This window comes from Lynx canadensis, chromosome D3 (assembly GCF_007474595.2).
Source record: "Lynx canadensis isolate LIC74 chromosome D3, mLynCan4.pri.v2, whole genome shotgun sequence".
In the NCBI taxonomy this organism is placed as follows: Eukaryota; Metazoa; Chordata; class Mammalia; order Carnivora; family Felidae; genus Lynx; species Lynx canadensis.
The window spans coordinates 72,560,982-72,577,652 of NC_044314.2; the positions used below are offsets into that span (position 1 = coordinate 72,560,982).

General features: G+C 42.2%; 1 protein-coding gene across 20 annotated transcripts in view; it reads left to right on the top strand.

The window, feature by feature from the left end:
* The window catches only part of SFI1 (SFI1 centrin binding protein), a 103,260-nt gene that overhangs the window by 64,070 nt on the left and 22,519 nt on the right, over positions 1–16,671 (top strand). For 16 of the 20 annotated variants that reach the window (XR_003973132.1, XM_030335897.1, XM_030335888.1 and 13 more), the window contains 6 exons: positions 1,047–1,208; positions 3,030–3,100; positions 4,422–4,514; positions 6,576–6,673; positions 8,074–8,140; positions 11,977–12,107. Coding sequence is in view for 19 of the 20 variants with exons in the window: in XM_030335897.1 (XP_030191757.1) it covers positions 1,047–1,208; positions 3,030–3,100; positions 4,422–4,514; positions 6,576–6,673; positions 8,074–8,140; positions 11,977–12,107 (622 nt within the window). In the remaining variant the exon portion in view is untranslated. The remainder of the gene's footprint in view (positions 1–1,046; positions 1,209–3,029; positions 3,101–4,421; positions 4,515–6,575; positions 6,674–8,073; positions 8,141–11,976; positions 12,108–16,671) is intronic. The other 4 variants (XM_030335892.1, XM_030335895.1, XM_030335899.1 and 1 more) reach the window with 1 other exon arrangement.

The window sequence follows — 16,671 nt, forward strand, 5'->3', positions numbered from 1 at the left end:
TAAACATTTTCCTATGTCTTTCAGTATTCTTCATAAATGTTATTTTTTTAATGATTGTCTGCATTTTGTAGGATGGCTTACCTTAATCTATTTAGCCACTCTTGTATCTATAGATATTTGGATTGTTTCTACTTCTCCCCAAATTATGCAACCCATGTGATATAGGATATTGAGGGTTTTTTTAACCACTATTCTCATGGTTTAGTTTCCCAATTAGAGTTCAGAAGTAATAACACACTGATCATGATCATTGGTACTTTCTGTACTTTGGTTTCTGGAGCCCACACAGAAGTGAGTCAAGCAGCGTGCTAGACGTGGCTGGCTTTCACCCAGGCCTCCCTCCTGGGCTGCCAGGCCAGCACTGCCTTTTGGGAGAGTTTGAATGTGTCTGTCTGAGGATAATGAAGGAGACCCACTGTCTGGTTGCCCAAGCCTGGAAGGTGAAGGCATGAAGCTATTTAGCATGATAAGCTGTTATTTAGGCACTGACTAATGTGCCCCTCTTTACAGCATTTGAATTCCAGGACCAATTCCCTTCCACTTCCTGGACTTCAGTTCATCAGGCCATTAGCTAATTAGTATTAAAAGCAGGTGACTGGCAGCCAGGATCAGTCTGGCTAAAAGCTCGAAAAACACCTTTGCCAGCATGGTGACCAAGTTGTGTCATTGAGTCAATCCCTGAAGTCCCACCCAGGAGACATCAGTAAAGAGGCAAATGTGAAAGAGTCTTCTTTGAAAGCAGCCGCCACCATTCCTGGTCATCAGTAGTTAAGTGGAAGCCTCAACTCTTTAATAGAACTGATTTTGTAACATCCTCCTCCCTAAAATTACAGACCTTTTCTCTTTCCTTGGAGAGAAGAAGTGTAGCTAAGGGCTTCCAAATTACCCTCCCCTGCCTAAAAAAACTTTTATTTTAGAATTCTTTGTAAGAACATCCTCGAATCCCTGCTGTCTGCCAGTAGTAGGGTGCAGCTTATCTTAAAGATGCTTCCAGCTCATCTCTCAACCTTGCAGGGGGCAGCACGTAGTTACTTTCTTTGTTGCAGACATGGCTGAGCGATTCCACCGGGTCACTGTGCTCCAGACACACTTCTGTGATTGGCAGTGGGCCTGGGAGCGGAAGGAGAGTTTGTATGCCGTGCACGCACGCGTGGAAGGGCTGGCCAGGAAGATGGCAATGCGGCGGGCCTTTACTCATTGGAAACACTGTATCCTTTTCAGTCACCCAGCCCTATCCATCACCACAGCCAGGGCATCATGAGCTCAGCAGCCTTTGAGACAAAGGGCAGGAGATATTTGGAAAACAATTACTGACAATATAAGGTGGTCCTGATCTCTGTTTTCTTTTTAAAAACTTTTTCACTGGACATGTGCTTACAAAAGAGTATGTGTAGTACACATTAACAGTTTAATGAATGGTATTAAAATACCTATGTACCCACTACCCAACTTAAAAATTAGAACCTTGCTGGGGCACCTGGGTGGCTCGGTCAGTTAATTGTCCGACTTCGGCTCAGGTCATGATCTCACGGTTTGTGAGTTTGAGCCCCGCATCAGACTCTGTGCTGACAGCCTGGAGCCTGCTTTGGATTCTGTGTCTCCGTGTCTCTCTGCCCTTCCCCCACTCGTGGTCTGTCTCTCTCGCTTTCTCTCTCTCTCAAAAATAAATAATAAAAAAACATGAAAAAAAAATTAGAACCCTGCCAATTTGCTAACACTGTTCATCCTTGATTGCATTGCCTTTCCTCCCCCTCAGTGGTAATCCCACTATCCTGAATTTTATGTTGCCATTTCATTGCTTTTCTTTACCCACTAGGTGGTGGAAATAGCCATGGCTGTGTGTTTCTTGGCAGCCCTAACATTATGATCATAGTTTCCATTTATTGGGCTTTACCATGTACAGACTATGCATTATCTGTTTAAGCCTCATAGCAACCCTGTGGAGTAGATGTCAGTATTTCCATTTTATAGATGAGGAAACCCAGATTCAAGGGGGCTCAATTATTGTCAAAGTCACAGCATATCATTGGGCAGAGCCAGGAGCTTTTAACCCAGGCATTTGACTCCGGTGCTTTGACTCCTGTGCACATGTCCATAATCACTGCCCTCATTACAGTATATGCCCAGATGTGCAGATTCAGTCAAGGAGGTGGGGCTTGAGCTGACTTTGTCCTTAAAGGATCACAAGGTCACCTAGCAAAGTCGGGAAGAGTGTTTCAGGTGGAAGGAATGGCGTTTACACATAGATGAAGAAAAGATCCAAGGGCAGTGACAGGGATCTGTTACAGAGCTGTGGGGGTATGGATGGCAGTAGGGCAGTGCAGGTAGATGCAGGCTAGGGAACAGCTTGTAGAGCCCTGGATGCAGCGGTCAGGAATTTGGGCTTTCTCCTGATGGCACTGGGGATCCTCTGGAGGTGTTTAAGAAGAGAAGTGATGGAGCAGGTTTGTACTTGAGAGGTCTGGATTACAGGGCAAAGCTGGCACGAGGAGAGCAGTTACATGAGACTCTCACCAGTCTATGTGAGGAGCAAGTCAGATGCACTGCAGGGCATCAGGGGTGGGAACAGAAAATCAGGAGAGATTTCAGAGGAGACCAGATGGACTTGGCAGCCCAGTAGATGGAGAGAGTGGGAGGAGAAGGTTTGAAAATAACTCCAAGGTTTTTAGCTGAAACATCTGACTGGGGTTTTGGTGCCAAAACAAAGGATGCAGGAAGACAGGAGAGCTTTAGATAAGGTTACTTGCAAATGTTTACTGTAATTCGTGGCAATTTATCTCAACTGTTCTTGCCTGTCATCAAATGGGCATCAGAAGGGAGAAAGGCAAGGCCAACTGTTTGATAAGCAACTCACACAGTTTCCCTTTGCCTCCTCCTCTTCCTGGGATCATCAGGAGGAGGCAGAAGTGGACATAGGCCACCTGGCATGCCTGTTTTCCCTCAAGCCAGGACCCTCCCGATGGGTCACTGGGTTGCAGTGTGCTGGGGTGGGAACACTTTTGAGATGAAAGGCCTTAACTCCCTGGCGGATGTGCTGCTGTGCACTGAAGAAGCGGCCCAGTGGAAGGCGGCAGAAGATCACAGCAGACACAGCTTGCTGGTGAGAACACGGAAGCCTCTCAAGGCCTTTTTTTTTTTTTTCTTCGTCAGGAACTGCCAAAGTTTTAGTGTTTAATATTTAACAGCACAACTGACCAAGGTCCAAGATGTGACATTACCATATTTAAAAAACTCTATAAACTAATTATAAAAACTATAAACTAATTATATAGTATGTGATAAGAAGAAAGCACACTTTATAATAGAAAGCCTATCTACACATAGGAGTTGCTTCAAAACCATAGTTACCAACCCTGCTTAACCATCCACTTTTGGGGAGCCCAGGCCCACATAATGCTCTTCAAGTATATCTGGTTGTGGGATTAGCTTCACTCAAGAAGCTCTGTTCCATTGTACGTGTCCCTGTTTTCATTTTGGATAAGAAATGGTAATGGTGTGGGGTCAGAGGGTCTGGAGCTGTAAGGGAAACTTGGAGGTGATCTAGTACTGCACTTTTTTACATGGTGGGCCCTCTTTTTCTTCTTTTGTTTTTAAGTACTCTCTACTACACCCAATATGTGACTTGAACTCACGACCCCAAGGGCGGGCCCTCTTTTTAATTGTGGGAACCTAGTCTGTGAAATCAATCAATGCAGAAATTCTGCGGATGAAGCAGGGTCTGGGGAGTAGTCCCTCTTCTGCTGCTCTCCCCAACCCTCACCACATAAGGAGATCTTCAGACACTTACAGGAGCCTCTGGAGTTCCACAGACCACAATATGAAAACCCCTAAACGCTTCACTTCTGTCTCAGAAAACTGGAGCCCAGGGCATTGGAGAATAGGCTTTGCTTAGGTGACATGTGAGGCAGTATTGCTGGAGCTGGAGCCAGTCTCGCGTCTTGCCCCTACCCCAGCCCCCCTACTCACCAAGGCTTCCCTCTCCTCCTTTGATTCTATTCTACAAAACTACTTTCTAATTGTATAATGTGCATGTTGACACCCCCTCCACACACACATGGCTTGAAAAAAACACACCATAAGCTAAAAGTCTGTCTCTTTTTCTGAGAGGCAAAGTTGATGTTTTTAACCTTTGTCTGTAGTGTTCCCTCTGGGCCATGGTATCTCTCCTGGTCAGAGGTGAGGGTGTGTTTGTTCTTGTGCAGTAACAGTGGACAGCGGAGGATCAGTTAGACAGCTATTTATTAAGTGCCTACTGTGTGGGCTGGCTTGTATCAGACTCCCAACTGAATCTCAAAGCAGAAAGGATCCCAGGGACATGGGAGCAGCTGTGAATATCCACGACTGAGCCTCTGGCTTAGCTGCTCTTACTTTTACAGATGCTGCTGATTTGTAACTAGTTGTGTCCTTCCTTCTATTCACAGCACTTCTGTTTTCGAGCCCTAAAAGACAATGTGACCCACGCCCGTCTCCAGCAAATAAAAAGGAACCTCGCTCACCAGCAGCATGACATAATGGTGAGGGTCATCTGTATGAAGGGACCTCTGATGGCCATTGTAGAGTTTTGTCCAGACTTTTTAGACTCCAAAACCTTAGTGTCCATTTTCTCTAGTTAGCCATACTGGCTAACTCTTGGTTTTCCCTAATCTCATTTTTTATCTGTTTGCTCAGAAACTTGATAGCAGACTCAGAGGTCAGGCTCCTGATCTAGGGAATACACTTTGAGTCTTGCATTCCAGGTGGTGTTTGCACTGGGAATCTGTTGTCTTCAGTGGTTGGTTTACCTGAGGGCAACAAACATCCTATCTCTACTTATAGATCGTGTTTCTGGGTTTAGGAGGATGGGGTTTTTTGGTTTTGTTTTTCATTATGAAAATGTTCAAACATACAGAAAAATATAAAGAACAGTATAATGAACATTTATATACTTACAATCTAAATTCAAATATTAGCTGATTATTAATATTTACATTTTTTTGCTGAATCATTTTAAAGTAAATTACAGACAACATGAAACATTACGCCTAAACTTTTCGGCATGTATCGCCCAAAAATAACATTTTCCTTCATAACCACAATATCATTGTCACCCTTAATAAAATGAACAGTAATTCCCTAATTTGATCCAATGCCCAGCCCATATTCAGATCTTCACAGTTGCCCTCAAAATGTCTTTATAGATGTTTTTTTCAAACCAGGATCCAATAAAGGGTTGGTGACTCACTATATTTGGTTATATCTTTAAGCCTCTTAATAACAGCTCTCCTCCTTCTACTTCTTTTGTTTAACATGTTTATCTTGTAATTGTAGTAAAAAAAAAATAACAAAATTTATCATCTTAACCACTGTCAAGAGTACAATTCAGTGACATTGAGCACATTCCCATTATTGTGCAACCATCACTGCCATCCATCTCCAGAACTTTTTTCATCTTGAAAAACTAAAATTCTGTCTCCATCAAACACTAACTTCCCATTCTCCTCCCCCCTCCACCCCCAGCACCTGACAACCACCTTTCTCCTTTCTGTCTCTATGAATTTGACTACTGTAGGAACCTCATATTTACAGTACATGCCCTTTGTTTGTTTGTTTTTAGCATTTATTTTTGAGAATCGGAGACTGAGCATGAGCAGGGGAGGGGCAGAGAGAGAGGGAGACACAGAATCTGAAACAGGCTCCAGGCTCTGAGCGGTCAGCACAGCTGAGATTATGACATGAGCCAAAGTCAGATGCTTAGCTGAGCCACTCAGGTGCCCCCAGTACATACCCTTTTGTGACTGACTTAGTTCACTTAGCATAAGGTGTACTTTTTTTTTCAATCACACTGATTTTTGGAAAAGAAGGGCCAACTATTTTGTACAATATTCCATACTCTCAATTTATCGGTTTCCTTTTGATGCCATTTCATCTTTCTTTTTTTAAAATATTGTTCATGTAAACTAATGGTTAGATTTAAGGGCTTGATTAGATTGAAGTTAAACTTTTTTTCTTTTTTTTTTTTTTTTTTGGCAAGCCTATTTCATAGGCAGTAATATCTGATAAGATCAGTTTTAACTTTTAAAATGGCATTGTTGGGGCACCTGGGTGGCTCAGTTAAGCATCCGACTTCAGCTCAGGTCATGATCCCATGGTTCATGAGTTTGAGCCCCACATCAGGCTCTGTGCTGACAGCTCAGAGCCTGGAGCCTGCTTCGGATTCTGTGTCTCCCTCTCCCTATCTCTCTCTCTGCCTGTGTGCCCCTCTTCTCTCTCTCTCTCAAAAATAAAACAAACAAAAAAAGATAAAATGCCATTGTCTTCTATGAGGCCCAGATGAGGAATAGCTTCAGCTTCTTCATTCTGATTTCCATAAACTGGAAAATCCATCTTTTTGCCTTTTATGTTGGCCCACAATAGCTCTGTATAGCTTAGCTGTAAATATTTTGTAAACTTGTTATATGTTGGGTACTCCCAGCTAAGGTAATTCCTGCTTTGGGGGAACTTGCAGTCTTTTGGGGTAAGGATTTGCTAATAGATTAAGAGAGATCATTTTACCTTTTGGCTTAATAAACCTCTGTTTCCTTCCTGTTTTACTTCAGCTGCTGCACAGGTTCTGGAACCTCTGGCAGTCTCGAATTGAGCAGAGGAAAGAGAGGGAGCAGCTCCCCTCACTGCGTGCTGCCTGGGACCACTGCAGGTAGGAACTCTGGCCTTCTCCTGGGGCTCTCTGGGGACTGACTCGCTGCACTCCAGAAGTGAGCACTTACTGTCCCTGCATGACTAGGCAGATGCAGAAAGGCCCTGCTATAAACCAGCAGTTCCTGAGCTTGCATTTTCCTTTTAGCTCATCAGATGAGAGGTGGAGTGAAGATGTTTGTGTTGGTTCTTGGTCACCATAGTTTAAAGTATGTACCTGCTGGTTCTCTGCCTCAATCCTTCAGGCTGCAGTGACGTTCACATCTTAGAATTCATGCATTGATAGTGTTAAAGAGAAGGCTTAGGCGAGTGAGTATTTGTGGCTTGGTCTTGAAGAATGCAGAGAGTGTCTTGAGTTTTTTGGAGTTAATTATTCAATTAAAATAAATAAGCACTACATGTCAGTGAGGAAGGCAGGTATAAAGTGAAAACTGAAAGCTCTCTGAATCCCTCCAATTCCTAAGTCCAATTCATTAGGTTCTTCAGAGGGAACCACTGTTCACTTTCTTGCTGCCAGAAATGTTCAACGTGCCCTCCTCCCCAGTAGTATAATCAACTTGATTCGCATAGTTGTAGGTCCCATTTTGGAGCATTTTTTTAATGGGTTGTTGAGAATCTCATTATTTAACTAAACTTGGAGTTATCAGGGTCTGTCATTGCTCTAAATCCTGGTTTACAGAACTGAATGTGGTTCTCACTCTTAGTATCACTTTTGTGAAAGGAGCTTGTCACAGACCCAGGTGGTCCTACAAGCCCCAGACTAGTCATAAAACCAGAAAGTTCAGGATAGTTAGGGGATTTCATATGTATTACTCAAGTTCCAGAGACACTGTGCTTGGTGATCTACTTAGGTTTGTAAGAAAGTTGTCAAAATTTGGGGACAAGCCACAGCCCAAAATCGGGTTGACAAATTTCATGTTGAATAATAGGTTCTTATTTCTCTCTCTCCCAGAGTGAAACCCATGGGTTGCCTTTAATGCTAAGATGTAACCACACCCAGACTTTCCAGTCTTAAAAAAACAAGCAACATTTATTTTTATTTTATTTTATTTTATTTTAATTTTATTTTATTTCATTTTAATATTTCATTTCATTTCATTTCATTTCAATTTCATTTCCATTTCATTTCATTTCATTTCATTTCAATTTCCTTACGAGAGTGAGTGTGCATGGGAGCAGGGGCAGAGCAGAGGGAGAAAAAGATTCTTAAGCAGGCTCCATGCTCAGCACGGAGCCCAATGCAGGACTTGATCTCACAATTGTGAGATCGTGATCTGAGCTGAAATCAAGAGTCAGACGCTTAACCAACTGAGCCACTCAGGTGCCCCCAAACAGCATTTTTAAGACCCAAAGCCTGAAAGTGCAATAGGCAATACCTTGGTGTTATGTGTTTTATTTCAGAATAACGTTGCTATGCAAGTGTATCAAATTGTGGTTACGGTATACTCAGAAGAGACGATACAAGCAGGTATGGAGTACTTCATAGTAGATAATTCCACTGGGTTACATTCTTGGATCCATTTGCTTTGGAAAGATTCTTGGAAAAGACCTATACTAAGGGGTCTTAGTGTTCTGATTTGGAAGAGGGGTTGCTGTAAAAAGCTCAAAGGTATTTCCCCCAGATCCCTCTAGTGACATTGGAAAGTTTGCTTAAGCCCCATTCCTTCATCTGCTGGGAAAACACACATGCTGAGAGTGATGAGCTCTTAACCAGCCATTCCATTCACATCATTACTCACTTATTATATTAGGTGGCCAACCTTCAGGAAGTACTGGAAAAGGTACAGAACGTAAGTGCTGTGTCTGAGCACTAAACAGTGTGAGACCAGTACCCACAGCAGGTGGGAGGATGTGAGGGTCAGGCTGGCAAATTAGTAAAGGTAGATTGAGAAAGGATTCAGTTCCATTTTTTTAAAGTTTTATTTAAGTAATCTCTACACCTGACGTGGGGCTCAAACTCACAACCCCGAGATGAAGAGTTGCATGCTCTTCTAACTGAGCCAGCCAGGCACCCTCTAATCAGTTCCATTTAAGAAAGACTCATTTAGCATCTGCTGTACCTCAGACACTGCTAAGCACTGAGAATACAGTTGTGATACAAACCAAGTAAAATTCCTGCTCCCGCAGGCCTTGTAATTTAGCACCAGGGTGGCAAATTAGCTGTAATGATGGGAGCAGCTGTTGAGAGTGCTGAACCAAGGATTTCAAGGCCACCTTTAGGCTTGGGGGAATTTGTGTTCAACTGATAATGTCTGCATGGGCATTGCAGTAGTAAGTGGTGCTGCCCATGGCTCTTTTTGGCCATCCATGGTGAAATGGAGGAAGACACAAACCAAACTCCTGCCAGTTGTTTTTCTGCTGCCTTCTCCACCCCCACCACCATCTGCTTCTAAAGTCTAACACATGAATCTGAAGAATTTGGCTGTTTCCTCATAGTGTTGAGATAGAATCTGAATTTTCTAACAAGGTGTACAAACTCCTTTGGGAGCTGGTCTCTGGCTGTTTCTCTGCCCTTTCCTATTACCACTCTGTTCCTTCATAACAGCTAAGCTGCAAGTCCTTCCCTGAATGTGCTTCTCACTGTACCTGCACTTTTTTTCTTAAGTTTACTTATTTATTTTGAGAGAGAGAGATGGCAGGGGAGTGGCAGAGACAGGGAGAGAGAATCACAAGCAGGCTCCGTGTTGTCAGCACAGAGCTCAGTGTGGGGCTTGATCTCACAAACCATGAGATCATGACCTGAGCCAAAATCAAGAGCTGGTCGCTTAACCAGCTGAGCCACCCAGGCATCTCTGTACCTGCACTTCCCTGTCCCTCCTACCTGTTCAGCTCAGGTGCTACCTCTTTCCCCAGCGCCACACCATGTGTGGTTTTACCAGCATATTCATCATATCATTATGTTGGTGTCTACATGCCTCTCTCCTGCCAGACTGTGAGCTACTTGAGGGTAGACCCTGTCTCTTTCTTCTCAGCTCGACAGTGTTGACAAAGGGAAGGTGCCAACTAATGTTTAGACAAATGAATGAACAAACAAGTGAACAGACTGCCATTGGTTGCTTTGGAGTTTTTCCTAAAGATCATCCCAATTCTTGCTCTTTGGGTGGTACCAGCCTAGGGCATCCTTTGCCTTCCACACCTGGAAAATGCTTAGAGTTGCTGCATTATTTGACATTCCTTTGGATGATGTGGCTGTTTCTGAAAGGATGTTGCCACTTGGTCTCTTAAGCTCATTTAATGCAAGCTCACCAGAAGATAGAGACCTTTTAGAAAAAGAATCTGCTTGCTAGGGTTGAAAAGTGTTTATTTAAGGTGGAAAAGAAACAGAGTCTCCTATTTTCCTCCTGGAAAAAGAGAGCCCCTGGACACTGGGACCCAGCATTGGTGGAAAGGTCAAGGCAAGTGTCAGTGTTCTTATCTCTCACACTGCTCTTACATGGCCTGCATAATATAGAAGGTCTGAAAAATAGTAAGAGACCTTGCTTAGTTGCTGTTGGATTTTTTTTTTTTTCAAATCTTTAGCTAACAATCTGAACGTCATCTAAGGAGATGACATCAGAGAACATCAAGTTCTTTAGGGAGAACATCAGTTCTTTCTATTTCAGGCAAAGATAAAAATATTATTCATTGTGGGTTTCTTTCTTTTTAAAAAGTAATACGTAAAGAATGGCAAAATGTTTGCTGATTGTTGGTGCTAGATGGTAAGTTCATGGGGATTCATTATAGTATTGCTTCTACTTCTGTTTACATTTGAAAATGTAAATGCCCTTAAGCAATATATAGACATTATAATTTGAGAAGTGTAGGAGTACATAAAAGAAAAAAAAAATAAAACACCCATAGTCTTAAGATAACATTTGGTGAGTAAGTCTGGTATCTTTTTTCCTCCGTGTGTGTGGGAGTATGTATATCATATATTCACACACACACACATATGCTTACTGTTCAGTTATCTGTTGCTATGTGAAAAATCACCCCAAACCCAGTGGCTTAAAAAAACAACCATTTTGGGGCGCCTGGGAGGCTCAGTTGGTTAAGCGTCCGACTTCGGCTCAGGCCACGATCTCGCGGTCCGTGAGTTTGAGCCCCGCGTCGGGCCCTGTGCTGACTGCTCAGAGCCTGGAGCCTGTTTCAGATCCTGTGTTTCCCTCTCTCTCTGACCCTCCCCCATTCATGCTCTGTCTCTCTCTGTCTCAAAAATAAATAAACATTAAAAAAAAAATTAAAAAAAAAACCCAACCATTTTATTATGCCTATGGATTCTGTGGGTCAAAAATTGAAAGAAGACATAACAAAGATGGTTGGTCTTTGCTCCATGATTACTGGGGCCTCAGCTGGGAAGTCTGATGGCAGGGCATTAGGATCATCTAGAAGTTTCTTTACTCACATGGCTGGTTCCTGGACTGGAATAACTCGAAGACTGAGCTCATCTGGGATTGTTAACCAGAGCACCTACATCAGGCCTCTCTGAGAGGCTTGGATTGCCTCACGCATGATGATGGTGACCTCAGCGCGGTCAGACTTCCTGTGTCGCTGCTCACTCCAAAAGTGTCACAGTGAACCAGACACAAGCTGTGTGGCCTTTCATGACCTAGCCTCCGAAGTCACATGTTGATATTGTCACCATTCTCTGTTGATCAAAGCAGTCACTATCCTGCCCAGATTCAAGGGGATGGGACTTTTCAGTAAAGGAAGACCCAAGAATTTGAGGTCCTGTTTTAAAATCTACCACATGTTTTATCCCAAAGTTTTGGATCATGAAGGCATATGTATTTTTTTATGTTGGTTTTCTGTCTTCCTACTGATATTTAGTGATACAGTAGTAGCCTTTCATAATTACATAAAAATTTAAAGAATCTGTATTGCAAATAAACATCATAAAATCAAAAGATATATTACAGGGTGGGAACAGTGTTGTTAACACACATGACAAAGAACTGATAAATTTCATAAGGTTCAAAAAGCCCATTTATATCACTGAGGTAAGCACTGGCAGATGTAAAACAGGCAATGGTATGAACACTTAGTACATAGGACAAAACATTTAGATATATGCATGTATATATGCACACACACACACACACACAAATGTGTGAAGAGATGCTCAACCTGTTTTTAAAGTAAAAATCTCTTCCTTCTCATATTTCATTCTTCACCTATTGTGTTGACAAAGATTAAAAATAATTATCTTAATCTTTTTCTCAATTTTGTGTAGAAAGCAACCGTCCCTCTAGAGTGTGACCCTGAAAGGTCATTTTTTTTAATAATATAAAGTACAAATAAAGGCCATTCATTGTTTTACTGTAGCGGCTGCAGTCCAGAGCAGACAGTCACTTCCAGCAGAGAGCCCTGCCTGTGGCCTTTCACGCATGGAGAAAACTCTGGCGATGGCACCAGCAGGAAAGTGTCCTCAATGCAAGAGCAGCACTCTTTCACAGGTATGCTGTGCAGCTCCTGTCTGTGCAGGCTTCTCAGGTCTAATTCTGCTGCCCCCACTGCCATTTGTGTTGTTTTTCTGCTTCCTAGGCCCTGGTTTTTCAATTAGGTGGGCTCATTTTTCATGGAGCAGGAAAAGACAGCCACTATTTCTTCTGGGAAAGCTTTTGCTCATCTTTATTGCAAATGCTTTCAAAACAGCCCGAGTTTTATGCCCCTTTCCTCATTGCAAGCCAGTGTGAGCTCCATTAGAGCTGCCCATTAGCTTTCTGGATCAGAGTGTGGTTGGACCTTGCTTTGCCTTGGCAGGCATTCTTGAGTGTGATTTCCCTGAAATGCTTGCTTCCTGTTCTGCTAGACCTGACTTTCTGAAGTTTGAAATATAGTCGTCAACAAAATTAGGATGGGCAAAGAGCAGAGAGCTATGTCTTTTTAGCTCCCACAGAGGTAAAATTTGCCCATAGCAGATCCTTGCTGCATTCTGGAAGAATATAACAAAGAACTTAATAATCACTGACTGTGTGTCTACCACTGTGGTGGGTGTGGTGTAATGGGAGAAAGGAAACAGATATATAAGCTCATTCACCTATGACATCACCAACTTCATTAATAATTTTCCTTCTCACAGCAGTCCTAAGAGAACAGGCTCAAAATGACAAATGACTCCCCCATGTAAAACAACCAGTAAGTGGCAGAGCCAGGTTTCAGTTCAGGTCTCCTTGACTCCAGAGACTTTGTGCTAGATCAAAAGGAAGATCTTTTTGATGACTTTGTAGAAACTTTCAATCTTTGTGAGGAGGTAAGACTGATACACAAGAAACAATTGAGGAACCATTCCAGAGAATAGATCCATGTGTCCTCAATTATGTCAGCCCCGAGTTCTTCTAGAGCTCAGAGCTGGTGCTGAGGGAAGTCCCTGGGGGAAGCATGCTATGAGCTGAGGGGTGAGGATGGATGGCAGGAGTGGGCAAGATGAGGAGGACCAGACCCAGGGGATCACCCAGGCCCATAGAAAGATAACAGATGTTTAAGCAGGTGCATGTAACTAGTAAAGTGATAGTTATGGAGATTGCCCTGAGAAAAGTGTATATCAATTTAGGACAGAGAGACCAAGAGGCAGGGATGTAGGAGAAGTTACAATGATTTTGACTTTGAAGGACTCTGAATGCTAGTCTGAGGGGATCAGCCAGAAATCTGAGTCCTTAGCACAATGTTCAAGGAGAAGATTATTAGGGGGAAGCCCTGAGAAATTAGAGGCTGACAAGGGGACAGCACTTACCTTTTCCCCTTCTGCAGACCATGGCTTCACCTTTACCTAGTTCCTGTATTGATGTCTGATATAAGATTCCTTTGAAAAATGTCATTAATACTTAACACACACACACACACACACACACACACACACCCACACACACACCCTTTGTTTCTTTTACAAAGTCATGATTTATTCTGTTGCTTTTTTGTATTTTGGCATGCTGCAGAGACTTTCACATTTTGAGAGTACTTTCAAAATAGCCAAGAGGAGGGGTACCTAGGTGGCTCAGTCAGTTAAGTGTCCAACTTCAGCTCATGTCATGATCTCACAGCTCATGAGTTCAAGCCCCGAATTGGGCTCTGTGCTGACAGTTCAGAGCCTGGAGCCTGCTTTGAATTCTGTGTCTCCCTCTCTCTCTGCCCCTCCCCCACTCATACTCTGTCTCTCTCAAAAACAAATAAACATTAAACACACACACACACACACACACACACACACACGCACACACAATAGCCAAGAAGAGTTTCTAAAAGAATTTTTGTTGAGGCACCTGGGTGGCTCACTCGGTTAAGCATCTGACTCTTGGTTTCAGCTCAGGTCCTGATCTCAGAGTTTCATGGGTTCGAGCCCCACATTGGGCTCCATGCTAACCATGTGGAACCTGCTTGGGATTCTCTGTCTTCCTGTCTCTCTCTCTTTGCCCCTTCCCCACTTGTACTGTCTCTGTCTCTCTCAAAATAAATAAATAAACTTAAAAAAAAGTAGAAATTAAAAAAAAAATTTAATTAAAGGATTTTTGTTGGGGATCAGTCTTGGGTGATTTTACAGTTATCATTCTTGAGACAAAAAGGTGGAGGGTGAATTGGAGACAGGGAAGTAGCCAGAAGGCTTGGAAGATAACCAAGGCCTGATGTGGATTTAGCCTGATCTGGATTTTATCTTGTTTTAGTTTAGTTGGATCTTTTTAGAAAACTTAGTTTTTTAGGTTCCTGCCTTTCTGATCATGAGGGAGCAAAGTGATGGAGAGCCTGGCTTGGAAGCTAGACAGGCCCGAGTTCAGACCCTATCTTATAGGGTTGTCATGAAAAGTAGTGAGATAATCCATGTGGAATACAAGCAGAATGTCAGCACAAAATATCAACCTTCCTCCTAACCCCTAGAATTGATTTGTGATTCAAATACAAATCATCTCAATTTGTGATTCAAATACAGCAAATGAATATTCGTAGGTTTCCTACGGAGTTTAGCAAATCAGAGTTCCCCCAAAATATGTATGTTCTATTTTTCCATAATTCTTAGGGTATTTTTTGAATATCTTAGGAATATGGACAGAATTTATAGTGGGAGCTCATGAATGGCAACTAAAAATTGTCGTTTCTTAACCTACCAGTGAAATACTATTCTGAGAATGAGACAAGACTGGTTTGTCTTTTTTTTTTTTTTAATTGAGCTAAAATTAATAGTGAAAGGCACATATGTTAAGTAAATAGTTTGATGAGTTTTCACAAATTGTATACCTGGATAATCAACAACCCAGTCAAGATCCACAACATTTCCATCACCTCAGAAAGTTCCCTCATTTCCTTCCAGTTAATTCCTAACCCTCACATGTAACTATCATCCCAGGTTAATTTTGCATGTTTTTGAACTTTATATAATGGGATCATACAGTGTATGTTCTGTTGTTTCTGGCTTTTATTATTTATCTTTTGAGAGAGAGAGAGAGAGAGAGAGAAGGGAAGGACAGAGGGAGAGAGAGAGAATCTTAAGCAGGCTCCATGCCCAGCACAGAGCTGACATGGGGCTTGATCTCACAACAGTGAGATCATCCCCTGAGCTGAAATCAAGAGTCAGATGCTTAATCCATTGAGCCACCCAGGCGCCCCAGTGTCTGACTTGTTTTAAAGTTCAATGTAATGTTTTTGAGGTTGAGCCATGTTTCTTGTTTACTGAGTAGTATTGTATGAATATAAGACAATATTTTGATCCATTTAAACATATGAGTTGTTGCCAGTTTGAGGCCATTATGAATAAATCTGCTGTGAACTTTTAGGTGGATGGTGTTGTCATTTCTCTTGAGTAGATACTAGAAGCCGACTTCTGGATCACAGGGTAGAGATATGCTTAATCTTAATCCTACAGGGGGTCGTGTCATTATACACCCACCAGCCTGGTTGTTCCACATCCTCATCAACATTTGGTTTTGACAGTGTTTTTAATTGAGCCACTCTGGTTGATGTGGAGTGCTGTCTTGTTTCCCTGTCGACTAATAATGCTGAGCATCTTTTTAAAGCCTCATCAGCCAGGATCAAGTCAGATTGATTGCCTTTGAAGGAGGGAATTCCAGAGGAATTCTGGAATGGTGCTGTTTCTGAGGGAAAGGAATTTGTAAGGTTTGTGTTCCCACTAAAGGATTCTGAAGAGGGAAAAGAGAAACAGGGATTAGTTTTGAATTGTTCACTATTTCTTTCTTTCTTGTGTTTTTTTTTTTTTTTTATGTTTATTTTTGAGAGAGAGCAAGCAGGAGAGGGGCAGAGACAGAGGGAGACAGAGGATCCTAAGCAGGCTCTGTGCTAAGAGCAGACAGCTGATGTGGGGCCCGAGCTCACGAACTGTGAGATCATGACCTGAGCCGAAGTAGGACACTCAACTGAGCCACTCAGGTGCCCTGGATTGTTTGCTGTTTCTGAGGCAAAATTAGGAGGGATGAGCAGTGGGGTTCACTAGGGAGTACTGTTATGTGTGCCCTCAGGAATAAATGAAAACAGCAAAGCTTGTCTGGAGCATCATTGGTAAGGAAGAAATCACCACTCAGAGTAAAGAAGCCCTTGTGGCATTTTACAACTAACTGCTGCATACCTTGGGAGAAACCATTTCCTTGCAGCTGGCTTTATGAATTAACAGTATTTTTTTTGATGAGCAAGCCTGTTTAATTTTGTTACAGTCCAGTTCATCAAATTTTTTCTTTTATAATTACTGATTTTTGGGTTTTCTCTAAAAAAATATTTACCTATACCCAAGATCTTAAAAGATATTTTCCTACATTTCCCCTGGAAGGTTTATAGTTTTAGCATTTCATGTAGGTCTGTGATCATCTTGAACTTTTTTCTGTATATGGTCTGAGGTAGGAGCCAAGAATTAACTTTTTTCTGTTTTTCAGGTTTTTCCAGTACTATTTGTTGAAAAGACTTTTCATTCCTGAATTGAATTACCTTGACACCTTTGTTGAAAATCAGTTTGCATCTATTTCTGGACTTTCTCTTCTGTTCCATTTATTTACTCATTTATCCTTATGCTGTTACCATACTGTC